Source organism: Alexandromys fortis, unplaced genomic scaffold (assembly GCF_014885135.2).
Source record: "Alexandromys fortis isolate MF-2015 unplaced genomic scaffold, M_Fortis_MF-2015_v1.1 scaffold_161, whole genome shotgun sequence".
Classification (NCBI taxonomy): domain Eukaryota; kingdom Metazoa; phylum Chordata; class Mammalia; order Rodentia; family Cricetidae; genus Alexandromys; species Alexandromys fortis.
In genome coordinates this window covers 2,278,758-2,306,628 of record NW_026068073.1, presented here as the reverse complement: position 1 = coordinate 2,306,628, position 27,871 = coordinate 2,278,758, and the positions used below count along the sequence as shown (strand labels likewise).

Here is a 27,871-nt window from a genome sequence, read left to right as displayed (position 1 = left end):
CTCCTTGACTGTGCTCTGGCCTGTGTTTAGGGAGGAGGGAAAGGGCTAGAGCTTGCTAGCAGATTTGGTGTCCCTGGTTCCTGTGGCTTCTGTGCCCATCCCATTGCCTGAGACCTTGAGAGACTTGGGCATGGGAGCTCATGTCTGTCATTCAAGCACGCAGGAGGCTGAGGCCGGAGGACAGAGAGTTTGAGTCCAGCCTCAGCAACATAGTGAGTTTGGGCCAGCCTGGGCTATATGAGCTTAAAAGGGAGAAGGGGGAAAAAACAACTTGAGTTAGTGGGAGGATCAAAAAATTTTAAGAATGTTCAAATATCCAGGGTTCTGGTCTATGGGAATGTTTTATTTTTTCCTTCCCCACTTCCTTATGAGACAGGGTATCGTTATACAGGACAGACTGGCCTCAAAATCCAGATTCTGATGCCTCAGCCTCCTGAGTGCTGGGATGGGGGGAGAGGACCACCACACTTAGTCTCCGTCATGTCTTAAAAGTTGGTGCTGGGGTTGATCTCCAGGTTCTCCCCATGTCAGGCAACTATTTTGCCTCGAAATCATGTCTTTAGCCCCTAACTGGGGGGTCTAGGCAGAAGGTCTGCCACTGAGTTACACTTGTAGCCCCTCACTGGGGGATTCTAGGTATGAGATACACCCACAGCCCTTTTAATTAGAAAAAAAACCTTATCATTGTGAGCATGGTGTGTGTGTGTGCGCACACGCACGTGCAGCATACATCATACATGTGGAAGTCAGGTGACCACTTCATGAAGTTGTTTCCCTCATCCCCCCTTTCCATGGGTTCTAGGCATCAAATCCAGGTGCTAAACTTGTGTGGCGAGCACTCACACCCCTGACTCATCTTGTCAACCCCACAGGACTGTTTTTAATACTCTCTACTTCTAGACACTAGGTTGTCCACACTGACTGGAACTTTGACAGACTGTGCAGCCACCGCAGGCCATGACTGTACAATCCTGCTGCCTCAGCCGCCCCACAGCTGAGACTGTAGCTCTTCACCACCGGAAATGGCTGTGTTTTCTCATTTGTTCATTTGTTGAGATGGTCTCACAAAGCCCAAGTTGGTCTCGGTTTGAGCTTGATACATAGCCAAGGATAGCCTTGAACTCCTGATCCTTCTACTTCCACGTCCTAAGCTGTGGGGTGCCACCATGCCTGGCTATACATTTCAGGTTTAATATGACATTCTAATAGAATTTTTAAATGTTTTTATTTTATGTGCACAGGTGTTTTGCCTGTATGTATGCGTATGTATCACATGTGTGCAGGGGCCATGGTAGGCCTTGGACCCCTGGAACTGGAGTTACACATGGTTGTGGTGGGTCCTCTGAGAGAGCAGCGCACTGCTCTTAACCCCTGAGCTGAGCTCTCTATCCAGCCTCTCAACATAATACTTTGAACGTGATGCCTTAACTTTATTCTTTAAGTACCTATGGGTACAATACTAGCAACATGAATGCTGTGGGGTAACTCACAGCTTTCAGACTGAACTCAAGGCCTGCTCCACAGGGTGAAGTGTGCGCCTAGAACTGTAAATCTAGCCAAGGACTCGGGAATTAAAAATAAATAATATTCAGCATTTTAAACTATTTGTTTTATTTTATTTATGCACATTTTCTATGTGTATATGTGGCACATGTTTGCATCTGTGTGCGGAGGCTGGAGGAAGACACCAGATTCCCTGGAGCTTGAGTTACACAGAGGGCTGTGAGCTACCGTGTAGTTTCTGAAAACAGAACCTGCGTTCTCTGCAAAGGCATCGATCCCCAACTCCCCATGCGTGTGTGTTTCTCCATGTGTCTGTCTCTCTCTTTCTCTTAGTCTGTCTCAGGGTTTGCCTGCACATATGTGAGTGTACCACATGCATACCTGGTGCCTCGGGTTGACAGAAGTGGGCATCGGATCCTCTGGAGCTGAAGTTAAAGATGGTTCTGGTGAGCTGCCATGGAGGTGCTTGGAACTGAACTCAGGTCCTCTTGAATAGCATTAAGTGTTTTTAATGGATGAGCTATCTCTCCAGCCCCAGGAATTCATGAATTTTGTTTTTTGTTTGTTTGTTTTTTAAATAAAAAAAAGAGAGCCATTGGCCCTTCTCGTCTTTTCTCCTTCAGACACGTCATAGATTACTGAACACCTAATAATTTCACTGCACTTTATTCAGGAGACAAAAACCTACCCAGTCAGGGGCTATTTGGTGTCATGTGGTATGAAACACAGCTGGTCAGGTTGTTTGAGGACTATTATACACAGGGTGTGTGGGTGTATCAGGAGCCTTGCACAACTAGATTCCAACTTTGGTTCAGCTTGAAGGAGACCCTCATCCCAGGATCCATCACTATTGTTGGCTTGGCTTGAGTCCTCTTCCATCCCGGTGAGGGTGGGACTGGAGGACTCTGACGAATGCTTTCACCAGATGTAGGAAAGGAGGGAGCATCTCCCTCTAAGGAGTGAGCGATGCTCTAAAATGAAAGAAAACAATGAGAATGAGGAGGTCAGAAGCAACAAGCCATCAGAATCCAAGGCTGAGTTGCTGGAGTCGATATGTGTAGGATATGTTCAGGCTGCACAGGAGGAAGAATGATCGCCTCTCAGTTCCCAGATGTGATTGTGGGCTATCAGAGGGTCACCAACAAAGGTTCAGAGATCTGAGGACAAGGATGATGCTGAGTGTCTGGGTAGGACTTAGTGACAAGTCCTGAACTAACTTCAAAGAACACAGGATGCGTATCTTTTTGTTTGTTTTGTTTTTACAGTCAGGGTTTCTCTGTGTAGCTCTGGCTGTCCTGGAACTCTCTCTGTAGACCAAGCTGGCCTTGAACTCACAGAGATCTGCCTGCCTCTGTCCGAGTGCTGGGATTAAAGACATGTGTGAGTATGCATATCTTACTTAATAGGACTAGCAGCTCTCTCGCTCTCTCTCTTTGTGGGGAGGGGTCAGAGGTCAGAGGTCAACTTCAGCTATCCTTCCACAAGCACAGCCCACCTTCAGGATCTATCACCAGTCTGGGGCTTGCCGAGAAGGGCAGGCTGGCCAGTCAGCATCCATCTGTCTCTGCCTCCCCAGCACTGGGTTCTGGTCTTCAGAGTCCCAATGGTGCTGCCTCCCCAGCTCCCATGCTCCGACATTTCTTCCTCCTGAGGTATGTAGCTATTTATTTTCATATCTGTGAAATGAGGGTGACAATCCTCTATCCACTCCATATGAGAATGAGCAAGAGACAACTCTGTGCTTAAAAAATACTTACCACTCTCCCAGGGGACCAGGGTTCAGCACCAGCAGCCAGGGCAGGTGTCTCTCAACCACCTGTAACTCCAGCTACCGGGGATCTGGCTCCGCTTGCAGCCTCCACGGCTACAGCACTCATGTGCAGCTACCCACACACAGAGATACACACACACACACACACACACACACACACACACACATAAATAAATCTTTTAAAAAATCAGCTACAAGGTCTAAGAAGTATCTGACACATGTCCTGTAGGTCACCAAGAAATGGAACCCTCTTCCTTCGCTGCAGGTTTGGCTCGGTCTCTCTCTGTACAAATGTTTCTCATACATACCTTTAGGGAATTCTACTTTGCTCTCTCCCACTTTAGAGCAGGACACCGTGAGATTCAGAAGAGTGAAGTCATTCACCTGAAGTCACAGGGTGAGCAACTCTGTGTTTGATTGACCTGTGAGGCCACGTTCTTTTCTGCCACACCCTGAGGCAGAACGGCTCAGCAGGACTGAGTGTGAAGGAGGTGGCTCTGTGGGTGCCAGATGTTTTGCAAAGTATTATTTATTTAAGTACCACCAGCAGATGTGGGCTGGCTGCTAAAGAAAACAGCAGTGAGCACCACACACGCTTCGCCTGCTCCCAGGACCAGCGCTCAGTCATAAAAGCAGCCTTACTAATGAAGACTGAGACAGAGTGACAGACATGCATAGTGACATCTAGGGATTCCAGAATAAACATGTCTTTCAAAACTAGAGCTCTGTTCCTCGCTGCACTGACTTCTCTGCAACAGGGTCTCATTCAGTTCCTGGAATTACAGTCATGAACCACCACACCTGGTTTGTGGAGTGTTTCCAGGGCTCTACTGATTTCTTGATTTGGGAGTCCAAGTTGAGAAGGCTAAGACACCCCGGGGCCAGAGTCCCATGATGGTGTCTGTGTCCTAGCATCTGACTTGAGATTGGACAGGAGTAAGTACCTTGAGCCCTATTAACTTAGTTTTAACATAGTTATCATGGTGTTTGTGTCAGGAAAACATGGCAGAAATTATCTTTCTGTTGGTTTGAAAGAAAGGATCAAAAGTGTGTCAGGAAGTCATGTTCAGGGGAGCAGGTGGTCATCCCAGCCACCAGAGAAACAGAGGCTGCGGCAGTAGGAACAGACGTTCAGCTATAAAGTAAGTTCAAGTTCAGCCTGGAGGAACAGAGTGAGACATGGCCTCAAAATGTAGTTCAACAGTAGAGCTCCTAGACTCCCCCAGTGAGGGGCTGAGTGTGGCTCAGTGGTAGAGCCCTGCCCAGACTCCCCCAGTGAGGGGCTGGGGGCATGGCTCTCAGCTTTCTGCTCCAGTTGTCCTGGCTGCTATCAATCATTATGGATGCCAACTCTCTGGAACCATAAGCCAAAACAGTCTTTCTTCTCCAAGTCACCTTGATTGTAGTGTTTGGCACAAGAGCAGAAAGGTAACCATGACAACCTCGTGTATTTTACTACTTTACATCTGTTTACCTGCATGCATGTGGGTACCGAGCATGCGTGTACCCATGCTCATGCTGAGGAGACCAGAGCAGGATGTCAGGTGCCTTCCTCCATCACTTTCCTTGATACGGGGTCTCTCAATGAGCCATGAGGTTGCCATTCAGCTCACTGACTGACCAGCAATCTCTTGTGATCTGCCTGTCTCCACCCACCCCCAATAATGGGGTTTCAGGCATGCAAACATGCTTGGCTCTTTATGTGGGTGCTATGGGATTTGAACCCAGGTCCTCAAGCTTGCAAAGCAAGTACCCTATCCCACTGAGCCATCTCCACATCAAGTAATATCCCGAATTACTTGATTATTGTTTTTACACAAGTCTGTCAACACCTTGAAATAAAAGGGACTCTATCCAAGTGTGTGTGTGTGTCTGTATCCTTAACATGTTGGCCAGTCTGGTGCACAGTAGATGCTCGATACAGATCTTTCAAGAGTTTGAGAGATTGGGTCTGAAATAGGATATGGGATGAGGACTGGGAAGACAGCAAGGGCCAAAAAAGACTCAGATTTATTGACTCCTGTGGTTTGTTGTTGGGCTTCAGACAGGCATGCCAACACAGACCTGCTATTCCAACACTTGGACAGAGAGGAGCATCACAAGTGCAAGGCAAGCTGGGCTCTCGAGCTCTGGAGAAGGAGGGAGGAGGAGGGGAAAGAGTCTAGAACCATTTGGCTTCATGTTGAAGACCATGTTTGAGTTGGTCTTGTAATCAACACCAAGGTATTAGGAAGGATGAATGTGGTTGTCAAGACTGAATAGTTATAACCCAGAAGGATGCTTGGAGGAGTCGAGAGAGGAAGACGTGCCACTGCTGGGTATTCCCTGACCCAGAAATCAAATTGAAAACCCAGATCACTTCAGCTCATCCACAGTGTGTTGACCTGTCCCCTTGCCACTTCTCCTAACGGTCCTAATAAGGTTACCATAGTCTCAGAATTGGCTCCCAGAAAGGGAACACCAGCAGGCAGGATGAAAACTGAGCCACCCTTTGTATTCTTGTGAGACAGTATCTGGTGTGGTCCTTTGAGCCCACCTGTGTAACCAAAGACAACCCAAACCTCCCAATCCTCTTGCTGCCACCTTGTGGGTACTAAAATGACCCGAATGTGGCACCACATTCTGCCTTCCGCTGTCTCTTTTTGAGTAAAAGAATTCACCAATGAGGTGCTGTGTGTGTGGCTCAGTGCTAGAGTGTATGCCTAGAATCCTCCAGTGAGGTTCTGTGGGTGTGGCTCAGTGGTGGAGCCCTGCCTACTATCTGCAAGGTTCTGGGTTTGATCCCCAAAACTCTTCCCACCAAAGGAAGGAAGAGTAGAATCTTTTGTAAAAAGAATCAAAATAAAAACTGTTGGGATGGGGGTGGAGATTCTACTAGATAATGTTTGCTGCTTACATTTTTGGTATAAAAACATAATATGTGGAGAGACCTATGTGTAATATGATTAACGATCTATATGACCACTGGCGAGATAGTTCAGTGAGTAAAGACGCTTGCAACGAGGCCCTGTGTGGTGAAAGGAGACAATTTCTCAAGGTTGTCCTCTGCCCTCCACATGCACACGGTGGTGTGCATCACACAGACAATAAATAATGTAATTTAAATGTTTTTAAATGAGCACGAGGACAGAGACTAGACTGGCATCCATCCTGCTGGTGTTGGGTGTGGAATCTTCTGTTAAATTTTACGCTTGTTTGGGCTGGGAGTGAGCTGAGCCTCGAAGACAGGACTGGACCCAGCAGCAGGAGTTCCAACACATTGGTCATGACCATGGTGTGGGAGCTGGAGCTGGGTCACCCGGAGAGAAAGTTAGAGTTAGAAAATTATTTTTGTGAGGCTCCAAACTGATGCACCTCTTCCCTCTGCACCTGCTCGAATTCTGCTCCAGGGAGCAACCCCTTGACACGGTGGGGCCAGAATGTGCGGGGGCGGCAGCACGGGAGCCACCCTGCCCGGCAGCAGGGCCGGCTGCAGTTAGGAGGGTGGAGAGAGAGATCTGCAGTATCTACTGCTACAGCCGCCTCAGGGATTTCAGATAACCCTAAACTCAGAAGGAAGGCACCCAGAGACAGCTCCACCTATGCCCCAGGGTGCTGGAGGCGGTGCGGGGGCAGGGGTAGTATAAAAGGATCAGCCCTACAGAAAGCTGAAGTCACTGGGCTCCTGACCCAGGACGGAGCCTAAGCAAGTGAGACACTCCCAGGTGAGAGGGACTTTCAGTCGGGGTGTGCACAAACCGTCCTGGAGACAGGAGACTCTGAGGGGCAAAGCCTAGGCATCCACCCACAGGATGGAAGCTTAGGTGCTGTCCAGGGAGAGGGTCTGAAAGCGGAGAGAGAGCATGAGTCTGAATCCCAGGGTCTGAGGGAGGAGGGCTGGGATATGAACCCCAAGGTCTGAGGGAGGAGGCTCTGTCTAGCTCTCTGAACTCCAGCGAGAAGCAGTCTGGGTCCTGGACTCCCGGGTCTGAGGGAAGAGGGGTAGGACTGAATCTTAGCACCTCTTCTCTCAATGTTTCTAGCTCTGGCAACATTTAGCTTCTCATCTGGCAGCCCTGAGCCACTAACACCATGGTGGGAGTCTGGCTCCCTCCCCTGATAACTGTGTTGCTGTCCTTAGCCCTGGAAACTGCTGGACAAGAAGGTGAGAGCTTGCCCAGTGTCCCCAACACCCTGACTCAGAATCTCCTCGCCCAGATCACTCCTCCACAGGAGGGATGACCCAGTCACTGTGAACCTGTGCTGTCTTCTCTTCGGGTCTCGGACAGGCTCCCTGCCTCCGCAGGCTCAGCAGTCTGTGCTGTCTGTGTGTGCCGTGATCGTGGGGTTTTCTGAGTGGTCTCGTGCCTCTCCCTCGCCCACCCTCACCTCCTCTGCATGGTTCTCCTTCTTGTCCTCTGTCTTTCCTCCTGAACACTAGAGTACCATCCCTGACTATAAATCCCTGCTTAGTGTCTGTCTCCCGCTGATGCTGGATGCCCATGTGTGTCTCTGTCTCTGTCCAGACCAGGGTGACAGAAATGGAGAAAGAATTATAGATGGCTACCCATGTGAAAAAGGGTCCCATCCATGGCAGGTGGCCCTGCTTAGAGGTGATCAGCTCCACTGTGGAGGAGTGCTGGTCAGCGAACGCTGGGTGCTCACCGCAGCCCACTGTAAAATGGGGTAGGTACTGCAAGGCCTGGCAGGGTGTGTCTGTACTCTCTGGGTCTCTCCCCCACCCCATCCCCCTGTCCCTCTTCCTTTTCCCTCTTCCCCCCTCCTCTCCCTTCCTCCTCTTCTCCTCCCTCTCCTCTCCTTCTCTGAGTGTCACCTCCTTCTTCCAGTCAGTACACTGTGCATCTGGGCAGTGACAAGATAGGGGATAAGAGTGCCCAGAGGATTAAGGCTACGCGATCATTCCGACACCCTGGCTACTCCACAAAGACCCATGCCAATGACATCATGCTTGTGAGGTTGGATAGGCCAGTCAAGATGTCATCCAATGTGCAGAAAGTCAACATTCCATCACGCTGTGAACCTCCAGGGACATCCTGCACTGTCTCTGGATGGGGCACCACAACCAGCCCAGAGGGTGAGACTGCCTGAGATGGGAATCCTCCCTGGGTAACAGAAATCCAGATCCCAGCCCTCTACCCTCAGCTCCCATCCTACCCAGTCCCTTACACAGCACTGGCTGGTGCCCTCCTCCCCACAGTGACCTTTCCCTCGGACCTTATGTGCTCGGATGTGAAGCTCATCTCCTCCAAGGAGTGCAAGAAGGTGTACAAGGACCTGCTGGGGAAAACCATGCTGTGTGCTGGCATTCCTGACTCTAAGACCAACACCTGCAACGTGAGCCCTTACTGCCCCACCCCCAGCCCCCCTCTGTCCACATCGCCTGTCTTGGCCATGTGACAGGCCCACCTCCTTAGCTCTCTCACTTTCTGCTGGTCAACAACTGTAGTTCATGCATGGACTGAATGAGACACAGGCCAGTAGTTTAGTGGAGCTGAGAAATGCAGAGGTGGCCATGTGAGTGAGCCTCCTTCCAGCCCAAACTTTGCAGAAGCTTCAAAACTCAGTGACTGATATTGTTTTATTCTTACATTTTTGGGACAGTCTTCCTCTGTGGCCCAGGCTGGTCTGTAACTCACTGTGTCGCCCAGGTTAGCCTGAACTGATGTAACCAAAGCTAACCTAGAACTATGTAACCAAGGCTGATCTCAAATTCAATGCAATATGCCTGCCTCGGATAAGTATATACCTGCAAGGGCAGAACCTGCTGCGGTGAACATTTATTGCTAAATTTTGTCTCTAAGATCTATTTTGAAATTTCTTATGTGTATGAATGTTTTTGCCTGCATGTATGTTAGTATACTGCATGTGTGTCTGGTGCCCAAAGAAGCCAGAAGTAGATATTAGAGCCCCAGGAACTGAAGTTACAGGAGGTTGTGAGCTACACATGGGTGCTGGGAGCTGAATCTACTCTCCTCTGCACGAGCAGACAGTGCTCTTAACCACTGAGTCGTCTCGGTCTTCTGTAGCCCTGTCTGGCCTTGAGCGCTCTGTAGCTGAGGCAGGACTTGAGATCCCGATCTGGAGTGCTGGTGTCCAGCCTCCACTTCATTTTTTTACTCATTTTTTGTGATGACCACTGACATTTCTGCCTGATCAGATGCCTGACCATGGACTTGGTCCTGGGGCAAGAATGGAGCTGTCCCACTTCCCCTGGTCTCTTCTCATTTCTCTCAGCCTGGCTTTGAACAACATTTTTTCAGCTCTTTCTTTTTAGTCCTAATTTTATTTGACTCTCTTCTCTTCTTGCTGTCTCTGTCCTGGACTGGTTTCCATCTCTTGTCTCCCTTTCCTTTCTCCTCCTCCCCTCACGCTCTCTCCGACTTCCCAGTCCTCTCTCCTCTTCTTCCCTCCTGTCTCTCCTGTCTCCTCACCTCTCTTCTTTCTTCTTCTTCCTCCCTCACTCTTCCTCCTCCTCTTTATCCTCCTTCTTCCCACCCCCAGCTCTCAAGACAGATGTTAAGTTGCTTGTTGAGGGACTCACTGGTAGGAGACATATTCCTGTCCCTGTGAACCAGGATACCCCCTCTCCCGGGCCAGGACCAGATTCCTGACAGCCCAAGGGTTTCCTTTCCTGACAAGAGGACCTAACAGAACCCAGGTCATCACCATGACAGTATGAATTCCTGCTCTCCCGTGAGTTCCCAGAGGTGATGAGTCCACTAGCCAGGGTGAAAACTGATTCCGTTCAAAGACTAAACTAGATGATGTCTGGGGGTGACCTGGGGGTCACGGAGCTTTCCTCTGAAGCTAAAGCCACCTTCCTCTGCTCCCTATAGGGCGACTCAGGAGGACCCTTGGTGTGCAATAACAACCTTCAAGGTCTGGTGTCCTGGGGAACCTACCCTTGTGGCCAGCCCAATGACCCAGGAGTCTACACTCAAGTCTGCAAGTACACAAAGTGGTTGGAAAACACCATGAAAACATATCGCTAAGGCACCAGGAGTCAAGCTGTGTGCCTCCAAGAACATGCGTGTAGAGTAAGGACACCCGTGGCAGCGCCATCAAGTCCTGTCTGACTCCCTTGCCTCCAAGATAGAGTGGAGACTCAACACAATGCCAAGCTTATAAACCAACCAGAACCCCAGAGACCTACAAGCAAATTAAGTCAAAAGACCAAAAAAACCCCAGGACTGCGGAACGTGCCAGAAGTCCAGCGCTTCCTACAGCCCTTTATTGGATGGTGGCGGTGACTTCGCTGCCTTCACTCATGGCCTCTGATTCAGGCCCTCCAATTCTGGGGAGTTATTAAAAAACAGAACCAAGTTTGGATTCGTTACATTACTTACTATAGAGGGGAAAATGAATAGAAGCTGTTGACGTGTTCCAAAGTTTTGATCATTTAAATGGCAGGTTGGTTTCTCTCAGAATATTCTGAACACATGAAAAATAATGCCTCGGCTATAATAATCAGCCTTACACAAGGTGGCTGCTATTGTATGATGTTGAATGGGGATACAAAGCATAACGACTGGCTTGAACTAGACATGTCAAGTGGAACATATACAGAATAAAATCCAAGTGATGTTCATGTGTGTGCACACAGCCTGGAAAATAATGGTGGGGACACTGGAAGCATCGATGGTGGAGGGAGGGAGACCATGAGGAGGAGTTGGCTAAGAAAGTGTAACTGGACCAGCAAGATGGTTCAGTGGACAAAGGTGCTTGCTGCCATACCTGAGAACGAGTTCCATCTCTAGGGCCCACAACATAGAAGGAAATAACTGACTTCTCCATGTTATCCTCTGAACTCCAGATGCGCTATGTCACATATACACCTGCACACCCACACACACACACACACACACACACACATGCACACGCAAAACTAAATAAAAAGTAAATAAAGTATCTTTAATATTTTTAATCTTTAAGAACATTGTAGCTTGTTTTCAGCCTGGCCCTGACGGGCGGGATGCTTTTCCCCAGTTCTTGGGTTTCTGTTTTCCTTGCATGTAAGAGGGGAGCTAGAGATGAAGGGAGGGGGGTAGAGAAGATGGAAGGCAAGTACACACATCACCAAAGTGAAGGGACGGAAAGGGCCTGCATTTCCCTCAGGTGACAGAGGAAGTTTCCAGTGAGGGATGAGGAGGGTGAAACGCTTAGGTCCTCTGGCGGTCATCCAGAAACTGAGGTCCAGAGAAAGGTGGTGGTGAGCAAGCTTCTCCCCAGTGGGTAGGGGAAGAGAGGCATGCTTTGTGACTCAGAGCAGAGCCACACCTAGTCACCTGCCTTCCTTCTCTGGGCAGCGACACCTCAGAACCTGCTGACAAAGGGATGCAGTACAACTGAGGGCCTGCCCCTCCTGCCTGCTCTTCCTGTTTCCGGGAATTTCCTCCCACAAACATCACTTGGCTTCTTCCCATCACTCTTTCTTCAGAGACTCCACTGACGGCACTCAGTCAGTCAGCCAGAAATGCTGCCGCTACTGTGTATACACACACACACACACACACAAATAAATTGTAGGCGCCACAAGCAGGTGTTTAATGCAAGAAGCTAAGTTCCACAAGCTACTGGTTTTAACTCTAAGTCTACTGTCTGGTCAAAGAAAAACAAAGCCCTTTCCGAACAATCCAACCCAAGTACGAACTTACGTCTTTGTAGCGCAATCAGACAGACTCTTGTAGCCGGGCTCTGGGGCTCCATTGTGACTCTGGTTTATATATATATATGTTATGTTTTATTTTATTTCTGAGTGGTGTGTGTGTGTGTGTGTGTGTGTGTGTGTGTGTGTGTGTGTGTGTGAATATTGAAACTGGATGTCTCTATCTGATTTTTGAGACAGTGTCTCTCCCTCTCAAGAGACTGGCTAGCATGTGAGATCCTTTGTCTCAGTCTCTTCAACAGTAAGATTACAAACATGTGCACAGCCACATGCTGTGTTTTATGCTGGTATTGTGATCCAAACTCAGATTCCTGTGCTTGCACACCCAGTACTTGACCTCTTGAGCCATCTCCAAATCCCTCCCTTGACCTTTGTGAGATAGGGTCTCACTATATGGCATTGACTAGTCTGGAACTGGCTATGTAGGCCAGGGTGACCTCGAACTCATAGAGATCTTTCTGTTTCAGCCTCCCCAGTGCTGAGATTAAAGATGTGCACCACCATGCCAGACCCTTTAAATTTTTAGATTGAATGATGGTTTGGGTAGTTTGGAGAGAGGAAATGCTGATGAGACTCCATGGAGCTGGAGCACCAGATTCCCTTGGTATTCTTTAAATTAGACACAGGTCCAGAAGATGACAGGTCTGGACTTAAGCCTGATAGAGGAGGCCAGGGACTAGGCTCCTGGGTCTGAGGAAGGAAGGGTAGGGTATGGATTCTTGGAGTCTGAGAAAGGAGGCTGGGGCCTGTGCTGTGTGTCGCGTGTGCAGTGTGTGTCTACTTCTCTCTCTCGCCTCTTCTCCCCCCTCCTTTCTTGTTAGGTGAACAGACAGGGATTAACAGCCCTGGATGCCAACAAGGATGGAGCTTTCCCTCATGAATGGACTCCATCTCTTGTTTATTGGTGACATTATAAAGAGAAGTATCTTTGAACCCATTAAAATGTGGGGGTCAGTAAGATGCACCGTGACAAGTGCATTAGTGGCATGAGGTGTTCCAGGGGTGCAGCCATTTTCTGACTGGCTCATTAGTGGCATGAGGTGTTCCAGGGGTGATGAGCCTGCTTCAGAGGAGGAAATTCATGCCTGGCACTAAAAGCCTGATCACTTGGCTTGGGAGGCCATAAGGCCTGGGGTGGGTAATAGGGGGTAACCTATTGTTGTTTAGTCTAAAAGGCCATGTTGTCAAGCTGCCTTTTACGTGTTTGTATTTATAGCCATAGATTCACGCTGCTCTCAACCTTGACCAGAGAAACCTCTTTCTGCAGTGGGCAGAGATACAGAGAGTCACACATGGTCAAAGAGATGAAACGAAGTAACTGTGGAGTGGTCAGCCCTAAATGGGACAGCGACATCACTAACTCCAAGGCTCAGAGAACACTGAGAACGAATGTGCAGAAGGACATAAGAGGATGAGGCAGCACGCTGTGAAATGCTGTCTTCTGGACAAGACTAGCTGGTGTTGCACTCCTGAACACACAGGAAGGATGGTTACCTGTGTAAAAGGAAAAGAAAGAAGGGGGAGTAGGAAGGAGAAAAGAAGAGAGGGGATAAGGTGGGGTCAAGTCAACAAGATCCACCAGCATTTCTTTAGGCAGAACCAACTGGACTCAATACCCCACAAAAATAAAAAGAAGGAAAAAAGAAAGAAGAGGACATGAATGTGGGGAAGAGATAAGGTGGGAGTGTGCAGAGGGATAGGAGGAGAATAAAGGGGGGTATAATCAAGACACCTGTGTGTGTGTGTGTGTGAAGCGATCAAAGATGCTCTTTTAAAAAAACAAGCATGACACATGTCATGTCAGTGTTGTAGATATTAAATGTCCAGTGTTTGTGAACAAGGAGGGAAAAGAAAGAGAGAGAGAGAGAGAGAGAGAGAGAGAGAGAGAGAGAGAGAGAGAGAGAGGAAGGAAAGAAAGAAAGAAAGAAAGCGAAAGAAAGAAAGAAAGAAAGAAAGAAAGAAAGAAAGAAAGAAAGAAAGAAAGAAAGAAAGAAAGAAAGAAAAAGGGGAGGTGCAGAGGGATGGCAGAGACAGCACAGCTGGTATTGACCATTAAAAAAGAATGACTTCCTTCTGGTCAAAAGAATGGAATCTGCCTCTGGTCTGGGTGGAGACACGACACTGATCTGCTTCAAAGATTAGAACGTGACAGGCTACTATAGACAACTATCTCCTCAAAGTCAATCCAGATGGACCTGCCAATCATCTGGTCAGGAGTCTACCTCTCAGGAAATCTGATTCACCTGAAGGCATGCTAAGGTGAAGGGAGGAATAATTATGCCCTTAATGAGATCATGAATTTACCCTTCCCAGAAACCCCTCCTCCACGTAGCAGCTCGTGCTGCCAGCCTGCATTTCTGAGTTCCTTCTCAATCTTTTTCTTTCGGATACTGGTCAAAGTCCAGGTACACTTGCCATCCTCTGAAGACCCCTTCCCCTTCCACTGTGCAGCTTGCCAGCCTCCACTGCCGAACATGCCAGTAAGAACCATAACTTTCTTTCTCTGTCTCTCTCCACTAGGCAGCTTGCCTTCCTTTTTAAGACAATATTTTGATTAAGTTTTGATAATTTCATTTACAACCATCCCCCCAAATTCTAATAAAATTATCACCCAAGTCTGTTTTGAAATATTTTTATTAACAGGACTAACAATTCAAAATAGAAACCCCGGAGGCTGGAGAGATGGCTCAGAGGTTAAGAGCATTGCCTGCTCTACCAAAGGTCCTGAGTTCAATTCCCAGCAACCACATGGTGGCTCACAACCATCTGTAATGGGGTCTGGTGCCCTCTTCTGGCCTTCAGGCATAGACACAGACAGAATATTCTATACATAATAAATAAATATTTAAAAAAATAGAAACCTCAATTTTGGGGCCTGGAGGGATGGCTCAATTGTTAAAGGCTAGGCTCACAGCCAAAATAAAGAAACCCCAGTTTTTCCAGTAACACCCTGTTGTTTCTCCTCTCTTTTATCCCTGCCTTCTCCTCTCCCTCCCCTAGCCTCCTATCCCTCTCATCTCCTCCCCAGGTCCCCCCTTTTCTCTGCTCACCTCTTCTCCCTCTTGTCTTCCTCCTCTCTACCTCTCTCTTTCCTCCTTGCTCTCCTATTGTCTTCCTTTCTCACCCCTTCACCTTACTCCCCTGCCTCTGGCTCCTCTCCTCTCTCTTTCTCCTCCCACAGGTAAGCAGAAGCTCTAACACTGAGCTACAGCCGCAGCCTACTGTCCTGCTGTCTTTCTCCCCATCTCTGTTCCTTCATCTGTTAAGTGGGAGGCTAAGCTCCCACCTCTTGGCGTCATCATAAAGATGAAATAGTTTCACATGTGAACAGTACTGGACCAGCATCAGACACAAGCCAGCAAGAGTTGCTTCTCACTCTGTATTACTTCCTACCTTTTTCCTGTTTACTCTCATAAAATTCCCTTTAAATTTTTTTAAGACTTTTTTTTTTATTATGTATAGAATATTCTGTCTGTGTGGATGCCTGCAGGCCAGAAGAGGGCACCAGACCCCATTACAGATGGTTGTGAGCCACCATGTGGTTGCTGGGAATTGAACTCAGGACCTTTGGTAGAGCAGGCAATGCTCTTAACCTCTGAGCCATCTCTCCAGCCCCTCCTTTAAATTTTATATGGAAGATTTTGACTGAATAAGTCAATTCAGACACTTAATCATGCTCAGTCTGACCAGAGATAAGGATGGGAAGACAATGAAGGTCACTGGCAGATGCATAGATAGGAGGGCTTCATTCTTTCTTTAAAGATTTTCTAACCCCACTAATAATATGGGAGTAGAGAGGAGGCAATGGGACAGAAATGGGCTTGAGTAGACCATGAGAGACTCAAATCCTATGTGTCCCCTCCTTTCCCCTCACAGAAGATTCCTCCTGGGCCTGTTCACCTTGTGCTGTAGAAAGGAATTGTAAGGAGATGGGCCAAATCACTGCAGTGTTGAAACATGTCCATGTTGGAATACACTGTGTTAGAATACGTCAGGTTGGCTGGGCGGTGGTGGTGCACGCCTTTAATCCCAGCACTTGGGAGGCAGAGGCAGGTGGATCTCTGTGGCTTTGGAGCCTGTCCTGGGCAGTTAAAACACCAAATTAAACAAACTAGAAACAAGCTGGGTGGTGGTCCACGCCTTTAATCCCAGCACACAGGAGGCAGAGGCAGGCGGATCTCTGGGAGTTCGAGGCCAGCCTGGTCTACAAGAGCTAGTTCCAGGACAGGCTCCAAAGCTACAGAGAAACCCTGTCTCGAAAAACAAAAACAAACAAACAAACAAACAAAAAAGAATACATCAGGTTAGAGTATAACACATCAAGGCAGGTCATATTAGAATCCTCATATTGGAATGCTGCCATTTTGGCTTGTGGTGGATTGGAATACCTCAGAGTTGGAAGCTGAGTGCCATACAGTCTCTATCACTTCCTGTGTGCTTGTGCTTAAGCGATGAACTTCCCTACCTTGTGCCTGGGTTTTCCTGTCTGCCACGGGAGTGGATGTGATGAAGGCTAAGGAGTCATAGGTCAGCATTTCCTGAGTTCCCTGTGGATGCACCAGTGAGTCAGCACAGTCCATGCCCTCATGGAGCTCAAGATCCCGTGAAGAAGATGGACACTGATACAAATGGCTCTGGTCCAGGGCGACACCTGGAAGGAGACACCTGCGGAAGCCCACACAAGAGAATGACTAACCCAGCCGGGACAGGTGGCGTTGGGTGGTGTCCAGCGGAAACTTGATCTAAGACGCAGTGTTCCGGCCAAGACCAGAGGGAGAGGTGGTCCACGAGGAAAGGTGAGGAGAGCATGAAACACAGAGGAAGCTTCAGAAGCAGAGACTCGGGACACGTGCTGTGCTCTCCAGAGCTGGAGCGCAGAAAGGTGGCAGGGCCAGTCAAAGCAGTGTGTAGCCAGGGCGCTCACGGTCCTCCACGCTGGAGAGGAGTAAGCTAAGTTCCCACTGAGTTGGGTTTAAGTGGAAAAGGCCTACTCAATTCTAATCATTCTGTCTGCCAGGACATGAGACAAATGGGCCTTTTGATAACTTTTCTATTCGAAATTCATGTACCTTTGGTTGTCATTGATAGCAGATGACCGAGGTCAGTCCCATGAGCGGCTGCAGCAGGTGACCCCAGCAGGTCCTGTATGAGTGGGAGACCACCGTGTGACCTGCTGGGGTCACTGCATCATGGATGATAACACCTTTAATATCTTGAGTTATATAAAGGAACTCCCGACTTTGTTTTGTTTCATTTTACTATACGGGGCCTTCAAACCTGCTAGGTCAATACTGAACCGCAGAGCTGTGACCTTTTTTCCTTTACATTTTAAGATGGGGTCTCACTCTGTGGCCTCAGCTGGGCTTGAATTTGCAGTATTCTTGCCTTAGCCTCCCAACTAGCTGGGATGACAGGCCTATGACACCAAACTCAACCGATTGCTGCTGTGTCTTTTTAGCTGTTTTCTTTATTTCTTAAGTTTACTTTCAAGGGATAAGTGAGAATTACATATTCTTATGGTATATCAATAAATGTACACATACAATGTGGAATAGTTAAGCAAAACTACTTAACACAGACATTACTTCATATCTTTGCAGTAAGAACACATAACACCCCTTGATAATGCTGAGGGATGTAACTGAGGAACTTGTCCATGCTGGCCGTGTTCTCAATCTCTGAGCTACACACACACACACACACACACACACACACACACACACACACACACTGGGGAATTCTAGGCAAATGTTCTACCTCTGAGCCACACACACATCCATCACTGTGGGACCCTAGGTAGGGCCTCTAGCAATAAGCCACATCCCAGGCTCCTCACTAGGGAAATTCTAGGAAAATATTCTGCCTCTGAGCCACATCTCCAGCAAGGGACTCTACAACTGAGTCATCCCCAAATCCCTAGTTCTAAAGGTCCTCCGGTCTCAGGCAGAGGCAAAGTACAAGGAGACCCCTCTTGTAGCCTAGTGAGTGACCCAGAAAATGGGAAGTGCTGAGGTGGGTGAAGAACCAGTCTGAACTGGAGCCAGAACATGGACACAAGGAGGAGTGAGCGTCACAGAAGGGAGGCAGTGGGACAGGGTTGAATGGGCAGTGCATTGTGTGTGGGGAACTGACTGTCTGGGAAAGCAGTGGGACACAAGGAGATGCTAAGGTCAGGAGAGACCTAGCGTGAAGTGCCAGCTAAGACTTCTTAATCAGAGTGATGGGAACTGAGCAGTACAGGAGATCAGGAGAAGGTCACACGAGGTGCCGTGCCCAGCAATGCTGAGGGGCACATTATTCATGCCTGTTGTTGCAACTGCCTGTTGTTGCTACTGCCTGCTGGCTTCTGAGTATGTCTGCAGTTCCCCTCCGTGTCCCCACACCCTTCAACCCCACCACCCTCCATCAGTTCCCTCCCTTGCAGCCCACACTGCCCGCTGCCTGCTCTTCCCACACACACCTGCATCTTCTCTTCTTCCCGACTCTTGCTTCTCAGACCCAAGTTCAAAGGCACCTCCCGTAATCCCAGTTTGTGATATAGCTCTGCAGTGCTCCCGCTTATCTCTCGTGGGGTTGCTCCCCAGTTCCTGCATGTCAGGAATCCTCTCTACCTGTGTGTCTCTATGTACATGCAGCGTCAGTGAGGCTACATGCCCTCCTGGACCTCGCTAACTTCTACCTCACAGCATGCCATCCCTTCTCATACTCCAGGAATAGAGCTGCATACCAGGGCACACCTTTCCCCAAACAGTACAGGGAAAGAGACAGCAGAGAAACAGAAGATATGCAGAGTCCAGGGGGGGCTAGGAGACAGACAGACAGACAGACAGAGACAGACAGACAGAGACACAGTGGCATGGAGAGAAACAGAGAAAAATCAAGAGGGACAAAGACAAAAAGAGATGGAGAGAGATGAAGAGAAATGAGACAGAGAGAGAAAATTAGGCCGAACCAGAGAAAAGGAGAAAGAGACAGACACAGGTAGAAAGACAAACAGAAAAAGACATAGACAGACAGATAAGCAAAAGCACAGAAAGAGAGAAAGACAGAGATTAAAAACATGCACAGAGAGACAGACAGACAGAGATAGAAAGGGAGAGGGAAGAAACAGAGGTGCTGAAACAGGCAGAGACAGAGGAAAGTCTGAACACAAACGGACAGAGAAAAAGTTGAGAAAATATCAGAGCAAAGGCTTGAGAGAGGCAAATACGTTTGAGATGGAGCTTCCTCCATGATAGGCAGACAAGGCAGACACAGGGGAACAGGGCCAGAAAAGCTGAAGGTGGGACAACCTGGAGGAGAGGGTCCAGAGCTCGAAAATATTCAGATCAAGGCCCCAGCAAGACTTGTTAGTCACACTGGCACAAAGGGAAGTCCTTGGCATAGCCTGCCGCCCTTCTTCCTGGAACTGCTGGGAGTGTGGCCACGTTTCTGGGGACAGACAATGGCTGATTGTTGGACATCTCTTTCCCCACACTGCTCATCCTGCTTCCCAGCCTGGGTTAGGGGCGGGGGACAGCTGAGTGAAACACCCTTTCTCAACAGGAGGCTTGCAGCTCCCACTCTCCTGGGGATGTAGAGGTCTTCAGCACCCACAGAGGGACTTACAAGCTGGTGACTCATCCTGACCCCACTGAACCTGGGCAGCTGGTTCCAGTGCCTGAGAGATACAAGCCCAGGAGGAGGTCCTGCGGGTTTCCTAATGGGTACAGGCAGGGTGGTTGTGGAGGTCGGGGCACCACTGACTAACCTGGAAGCAGGCACTAAGCACTCAGTCCGAATTATGTCCCAAATCCTGCAAATCTAAAACTAAGAAGGATCTCCCTTTCTCTCTACCTCAGCCCCGCAGGTTTTTCTCAACCCTCTTCTTTTAGATCAGGCTCCAAGCTCATCTGTCCTCTTCAGACTCAAGAGTCCAGGATTCCTCCCTCAGACTCAGGGGTCCAAGCCTCAGCATTTCTCCTTCAGACCCAGGAAAACAGACTCAACTCCTCCCTCAGGACCCAGAGATCCAGGGTCACTACAGACCAGAGCTAGGGACTGCCTTCCTGTAGTTATCTGGTCAGGGGTCACCATGAGCAGAGCCATGGGGAAGAAGGAATGCATGTGGGAGGCTCGGGTGAAGAAAAGGGTGTGTCTGGCTTCCTCCTGGCTAGGCGACTGGAAGAGAGAGGGGTTAAAAGGAAGCTGGGAGAGCCTGAGAACAGAGCCTGCCTCTTTCTGGGAGACCACAGTGCGAGGCAGGTTCCCGTTTCTACTGCTTAGGGCTCCGCACCCAGGCGTCTCCTACCCTGTGCAACTCGGATCTTAAGGCCACCTTCACTAGTCTGCTCTCTCCCTTCTCCCGTGGAACACCCTGCCTTGCTGACTGTTTCTGCCTCTGGCTTCCTGTGATAGGTGCTGTCATTTTTCCTACCTAAGGGTTGGCAGGTACGCTGCTGGCCGCGAACGGTAAGACATACGCACCACAACACCTATATGGGGGGGGGGGGTAAGGGAAATGTAAGGATGGAGCCACGATACAAAAGAAAAGTCCCACTGAGAGGAAGCATGTCGGTGACCCCTTGGGACTAACCTCTCTGTTGGCAGAAAGGGAGACCAGAGTTCAGGGAGGCAGGAAGTTTGGCTGTGCTTCTCCCCCAGAGCAGCTGGAACCATGGGCATGGTCTGCATTATATTTTGCTTCTGCCCTACAGGACCCTCAGGTTCAGGTGTGGGTTGAGAAATGAGAAACCAGGAAGTGAGAAGGGGGCAGAGATCAAACAAGGGCAGGAGGAGAAGATAGGACAGGACAGGACAGGACAGGACAGGACAGGACAGGACAGGACAGGACAGGACAGGACAGGGAGGACAGCGAGGGTGAGGAAGGAGCAGGGCGGGGTCCTGGACAGAGGTTAGAACCTGACTAACACAGTCATTGGCTTCCCCACTCCAGGTGACCATGAAGAAGCTGGTGGTGAAGATGCTGGCCATGTGTTTGGCTCTTGCTAATCCAGGTGATAAAAGGATCATAGAAGGAGGAGATGGTTTGTGGATGGATGGGTATTGTTGGCAGATGGTAGTTGGGGCACTGAGATGAGCCTTGAGAGGACTGGCCAAGGACAAGTCTGGAAAGGGGGTTTGAGGACGGAGATGTCTAGGCGTGGTGGCACATGCCTTTCACGCCTTCAATCCCAGCACTCAGGAGGCAGAGGCAGATAGATCTCAGAGCTGGAGTCCAGCCTGGTCTACAGAGTGAGTTCCAGGACAGCTAGTAGTACACAGAGAAACCCTGTCTTGAAAAACAAAACAGCAACAACAAAACAAAAAAGGAGGAGTGGAGAGAGGTAGAGTAGAGGGATGGGAGGCCGGACTGGAGGCGAGGATGGGGTTGGGGACTGACTGGATTGCAGTTCGTCTCAGGAGTGGTCTAGGCTCTCTGAGCTCTTCTCTCACTCAGATCTTCTTTCTCTCAGCCTGGACGGAGGAGCAGGATAAAGTGGTACACGGTGGCCCCTGTTTGAAGAACTCTCATCCGTTCCAAGCTGCCCTCTACACCTCAGGCCACCTGCTGTGTGGTGGGGTCCTCGTTGACTCACAATGGGTACTCACAGCTGCCCACTGCAAAAAACCGTGAGTGTCTCTTTCCTGGAGAAGTGAATGGAGGGGGATCCAGAGGGTATCGGGTACGTGCAGACTTCAGGAGGGCGGCAGACCTGAGCACTCACCATCCTGTAAGCACATTTGATTAGCCAGGGTAGTCATGGTTCCAAGACCCTGGGGGATATCCAGATTTGCTGATACTTAACACTCTTGCAAAAAAAAAAAAAATAATGCGACACTTGTGTGTAGTCTATGGATACCCTTGCAGGAGCTCTAAAGGGAGTGGTGATGTAGGAGCCAGTGGAGTGATTGCCCTGGGTTCCATCCCCAGCATCTCCCAAACTGGGCCTGGTAGATTACAACCGTAGTCTCCTCATTTGAGAGATAAGGCAGGAGAACCAGAAGCACAAGCTGATCCTCAGATACACAGGGAGCTTGAGGTCAACTTGGGCTACAAGAGATGTTCTCAAAAAACAAAAGCAGGAGCTGGAGCAATAGCTCAGTAGTTAACTTGCTTCCCAATCGTTAGAAGCGAACCTTGGATCCAAGCACCTGTGACACATGCCAGACAGCCTGAAAACTCCTGTAACCCCAGCTCAGAGGGATCCAAAGCCCTCTTCTGGACTCTGCACATGCATGCCAATACACACACACACACACACACACACACACACACACACACACACACATCAAATAAAATCTTTAAAAAAATTGGAGAGATGGCTCAGTGGTTAAAAGCACATGCCTGCAGAGTACCAGAGTTCAGTCCCAGCATCCATATGGCAGCTCACAACTGCCTGAAACTCCAGCGTCAGGAGATCCAACACCTTCTCCGGCCTTCATGGGCACCACACTCAAATGCACATGTGAGCCCCACCTACTCACACACATATTTACATAAAAAAATCTTAAAAATAAATTCATAAATAAAATTATTCTTTTTTTAATAAAATTATTCTTAGATTGCATGTAGTACCCATGGCAGTGTAAATGCTGCATAAGTAGTTGCTAAACTACTTTTTTTGAGGAAAAGAAAGAAAAAAATCTGTATATGTTTAATAGTGACGCATTTCCCCATACATATTCAGATGTTCATTTATTAATAGTTTTGTGTGGGTGCAACTCTGAAGGTCCCAGGACGATTTGTGGGACAGGTCCTCTCCTCCCACCTTTATGTAGGTTCCGAAGGCTGAACTCGGGTCATTGGCTTGTGCAGCAGTCACTGGACCTGCTGAGCCATCTTGCCAGCTCCTTTCTCCATATTTTGCTGCTTGTTTGGTTTTGAGTCAGGGTCTCTCTACATAGTCCTGGTTGGCCTGGAATTCACTATGTACATCAGGCTGGCCTCACACTCATAGAAATCCCCCAGCATCTGCCTCTAGAGCGCTGGGATTAAAGGTGTGCCCCGCCATGCTCGGTGCTGCCGTGGTTTTGATCTGTGATTAGTAGAATCTGTGCGTGTAGAAGGTGCAGCTACAGAGCTAAATGTCAAGCTGTGCCATAGGAAAAGAAGAAAAATTCTAGAAGAATGAGTTTGCCTTTGACTGAGCTGGGAAAGATCAAAGGAGGAGGGAGGAGTGGGGCAGATGGTCTCTCTGGGCCTCAGGTGAAGCCCAGCACCGTAGGTGATTCCTAGCTGCTTCCTTCCAAGGAATCTGGAGGTGCTCCTGGGGAAACACAACCTGCGGCAAACAGAGAATTTCCAAAGGCAGATCTCTGTGGATCGGACAATTGTCCACCCCCGATACAACCCTGATACTCACGACAACGACATCATGATGGTGCATCTGAAAAATAAAGTCAAATTCTCGCAAAAGATCCAGCCTCTGCCCTTGAGGAGAGACTGCTCTGAGGAGAAGCCTAGCTGCCAGATCCTCGGCTGGGGCAAGAAGGAAAATGGTTAGTGAGGGCAGATGGTTGGCGGGGGTCCTAAGGATGGACATGGATGGTAGATGGCGGGCCATGAGAAGATGCTGATGGAGATGACCAGCAAGTGGGTTGTGTATAGTAAAAGATGGAGGGAGGAGAAGGTTGAGGATTTGGACCGAATATGGATGGATGAATAGCATGGAGAAGATGGCCACAAAATGAAAGGCAACTAAGAATTCATGGAGAAGTAATGACTAGTCAGGATGTCAGATCAATAATGATGGGGGGACAGGAACAATCAGGAGATGGTGTCAAGGAAGATGGATTCCAAGCATGAGAAAGAAACAAAAATGGAATCAATAGGAAATGGGGGGGAAGGGCAATGAAGACACGAGAGAAATGGCTCCCATAGCCTGGCCCTTCTCCCTCCTAGGTGACTTCCCAGACACCATTCAGTGTGCTGATGTCCAACTGGTGTCCCGGAAGGAGTGTGAGCGTGCCTACCCTGGTAAGATCACCCAAAACATGGTGTGCGCAGGTGACAAGAAAGAAGGGAATGATTCCTGCCAGGTGAGTGTGGGAGCAGAAGTGAAGTCCACAGCAAACAGGAAGACAGAGACACAGACCAAAAGGAGTGGAGCAGAGGTTGAGAAGGCCAGCTGGGAGGGCACTGGAGGACAAGACAGGGGAAGAGACTTCATCTCACATAAGCAGAGATGGATAAAAAAGAAGCAAGCTAGCCTGGGGCTAAGAGGACGGCTCAGCCCGTCAAACACTGAAGACCTAAGCTGAAGGGCATAATGGCGTGTGCTTGTCATCCCAGTACCGGGGGACAGAGACAGGCAGATCTCTGGGGTTCACTGGCCAGCCAACCTGGCCTAATTAGTGAGCTCAGGCCAGTGAGTGACCCTATCTCAGAAAAACACAACAGATGATTCCTGAGGAAGGATGCCTAAAGTCGACTGCTGGCCGCCCGTGCACACGAATACTCTCACATGTTCACGCACACACACACACACACACACACACACACAGACCACACGACACCCAGCAGAAACAGGAAGTTCAGATGCAAGGACAGAGAGGCAGACACCAAGAGCCAGACACTACAATGGCTAGGCAAATATGGGTGAACCTAGTGAGCCTGAAAACTTAAGAGACAATTCCAGTGAATGGTCACCTTGGCTGAAGTTTTGAATAACTGGAGAGACTCAAAATCCAAATGGATGCTACAAAGAGCCATCTTTCCTCAGAACTGTAGCCATGGAGCCCACTTGGAAATGGCTGAGCTCCCGATGAGAGGGCATTGCAGCTGCCAAGAGAGGGACTCTGCGCTGATCCCTCAAACTCCACAGCCGGGCTCCTGTGGTGCTCACTCACAAGCCCTAGCTTGTCTCCAGACTCGGAAATCCTTCTGCATCAGCCTCTGGGATGACAAGCATGCGCCACCACACCCACCTAGTTTCCAATACCTTACCTGGAGCGTCCCCAACTATTAGCCTTCCAGACACTTTTTATGCCAGAATTACTCTAGACCCTGGAGGGCTAAAATCAACATACCAAGAAAGCAAGGGTGGGGGTGAGCAGGCCAAGAAAGTGAGATGGTGATTTGGGAGCAAAGAAAGAACAGGTAGACATGGTTGGCCTGGGAACTAGGGGTGCATAGCATTAAGTTTTTGTCTCCCTCGTAAGTTCTTGCCTTCCCCACCTCTCCCTTTGATCTTAGCATTTTTGCCTCCCTTGTTCTCTCTCTCTCTCTCTCTCTCTCTCTCTCTCTCTCTCTCTCTCTCTCAGACCATGGTGTCTCTCTCTCTCTGTCCTGTGATCTCTTCCTGCAGTGATGAGAAGCATCTGCTCATCCCAGACAGGGAACCAGCAACTGACCAAAGAATGGCACCAAAGTCCAACTTGGTGAACCAAAGAGTTATTGAGATAACTTACAGGAGCGGAAATGACTCACTCCAGCATGAGTGACAACTCTCCAAAGTCAGAGCTGCAGAGCACACTGCACAGCCTGCAGGCAGCTCAGCAAGCTGGAGACCATTTCTCTTTAGCTGCTGAGGCAGTCAGAGCCTCTTCCGGACAGCTCACCTTGTCTGAGAATGACCCTCAGTAGTCCTTACTGCTTATATAAACTTGGAGAAGGAGGGTGTGAGGGCATCTGGTCAATTTCAGGGACTTCCTGATACCTTTGTGTTGTTTGTTTATTGAGTTTTAAGGATCTTTGCTGTGGGATGGAATAGGTCCTACCATCTTTCCTCTCAGATAGATGGTTTATCTGAACACCGTCTCTCCCACCTGTACCTTTATGGAACTTGGTGTCCTTGGGCACCCCATCTACCTTTGTCTTTTACTGGGTGGGAACTGAATCCAGGTTCTTAAGCATGATCAGCAAGTGCTCTATCCATGAGGTACACCCCATTTTTACTTTGAGACAGGGGCTTCCTATATAGGACAAGATAACCTTAAATTTGCAATCCTTCTGCCTCGGCATCTTGAGTAGCTGAGATGACAGGCATACACCACCATACCAGTCTTTCCTTCCATCTCTGGGTTTCTCTAACTCTCCTATTCTACCCCATTCCTCCTCTCCCTTCTCATCCTTCCGTGTAAGTTTCTGATTTTCTTTCTTCCATATAGGGTGATTCTGGAGGGCCCCTGGTATGTGGAGGTCATCTCCGAGGCCTCGTGTCATGGGGTAACATGCCCTGTGGATCAAAGGAGAAGCCGGGAGTTTACACCGATGTCTGCACCTATATCAGATGGATCCAAAACACCATAAAAAACCAAACAACTCTGACATGAGATATCCCCGGACCCCTGGCTGACTACAGATTCTCCCTCCCTGACACCCACCCTACTCTCAGAACCATCAGATGCCCAGATCTGACACTGATGCTTAATAAATGTAGTGACCCAGAGCACAGACCGTTGCTAACTATACTCTGCTCAACCATTGCATCCCAGGGAGATTGGAGGGCATAGACTACAATCCTACCCCCACGGGTGTGGTTAGCAGAAGGAATCCAAATGTGGTCACTCACTGTCCGAGCACCCTTGGGATGTGTTTTCCTTTATAGTGTGAATGTTCTCATTTGTAAAACTGGGATATTGTAGAGCTGGAAAAATGCCCAGAGGTTAAGAGCACTTACTGCAGAAACACGGAGTGTTCATTCACTTCTACCAGTAAATGTACACAAGGAGTGCTTTTCATTATTCCATTCTGCGCCTTGGAAGCCTAGCCATGTCCACTGCTCTATAACCCAATCTCATATCCACCGTGGACTCCTCTGCCTTGTTCTAGCCCCTCAGAGATAATCTCCTCAAACTCTTTGTAGTGGCATAGTACGGGTGAGAAGCTACGGTCTGCCCCTTTACTGAGGCAGAGGCCGAAAGTGGGCTAGTGACTCAGAATGACTCTCGGTGCTGAAACTCAAGGGTACAGTGCTTTGTGTAATTGCTTGGTTTGGTTGTGTTTATGTGTTTGTTTGAGACAGAGTTTCTCTGTATAACCCTGGCTAACCTGGAACTTGCCAGTAAGTTAGGCTGGCCTTGAACTCAGAGATCCACCTACCTCTACCTCCCACCCCAGAGTACTGGGATTCAAGGTGCATGCCACCACTGCACTGTGTGGAGGGTATAGTGTTCTCAAAGGCAGAGGACACAATTGCTTCCATATTGGCTGAGGATCAGAGTAACCTTACAACATTCTTTTTGATTGGACATAGTGACTATTTCAGATACAACATGACAATTATTAATTAATTTTGATTTATGCCTTTTTTGGTTATTTTTATGTTTAGTTTGTATAAATGTTAACTATTTTAGTGAATCTATCTGGATCATGATCAGGGCCATGAAAATTCCAAATATAATGCCAAGATCGACATGGCTGTTGGTGGAGCAGGGCTGAGGGCTGAGAAGAGTCCAAGTAGACATGGAGTCAGGACAGGAAAGTGTCTGTAATCTTAGTCACTTCAGTAGCTGCAAAAATAAGGAGGTGAAGCCAGGTGTGGTGCACGCCTTTAATCCCAGCACTCAGGAGGCAAAGGCAGGTGGGTCTCTGTGATTTAGAACCCAGCCTGATGTACACAGTGAGTTCCAGAAAAATCAGACAAACAAACAAAACAAACAAATGTGTGAGGATTGTGCTATTATGGGAGGGTAAGAGTGATGGGAGATGTCATAAAGGACCTCGGGGACCAGCATCTGAGATGATGACCTTCTTCTGAAGGTCATAGGAAGACACAGAAAATTAGACCAGCCATATGCGGGGAGCCAAAGGGAAGAGACCATCACTGTGGGGTGATGGTGCAGGGAAAGAAGGGGTGGAACTAGGACTGAGAGGGTTAAAGAAAGGTGTCTGCTGGGAGGTTTGCTGGGTACCATGAGCAGTAAGGAAAACCTATGTATAAGAGCTTCTGGAGACCACACTAGACAATGGAAGCCAGGATTTGAAGCAGGATAAAGAGGTGACACAG

The 27,871-nt window shown here is 48.8% G+C and overlaps 2 protein-coding genes across 2 annotated transcripts; both read left to right on the top strand.

The window, feature by feature from the left end:
* Positions 1 to 6,847: 6,847 nt before the first annotated feature.
* Positions 6,848 to 11,000, top strand: Klk7 (kallikrein related peptidase 7). Its single transcript, XM_050121371.1, has 6 exons — positions 6,848 to 6,978; positions 7,297 to 7,418; positions 7,780 to 7,939; positions 8,101 to 8,348; positions 8,472 to 8,608; positions 10,111 to 11,000. The coding sequence occupies exons 2-6, from the start codon at positions 7,346 to 7,348 to the stop codon at positions 10,264 to 10,266; spliced, it is 774 nt and encodes a 257-aa protein (XP_049977328.1). The 5' UTR covers positions 6,848 to 6,978; positions 7,297 to 7,345; the 3' UTR covers positions 10,267 to 11,000.
* Positions 11,001 to 20,120: 9,120 nt separating this feature from the next.
* On the top strand, positions 20,121 to 26,311 carry Klk6 (kallikrein related peptidase 6). Its single transcript, XM_050121523.1, has 6 exons — positions 20,121 to 20,390; positions 20,875 to 20,935; positions 21,395 to 21,551; positions 23,173 to 23,420; positions 23,824 to 23,960; positions 26,031 to 26,311. The coding sequence occupies exons 2-6, from the start codon at positions 20,881 to 20,883 to the stop codon at positions 26,193 to 26,195; spliced, it is 762 nt and encodes a 253-aa protein (XP_049977480.1). The 5' UTR covers positions 20,121 to 20,390; positions 20,875 to 20,880; the 3' UTR covers positions 26,196 to 26,311.
* Positions 26,312 to 27,871: the final 1,560 nt, after the last annotated feature.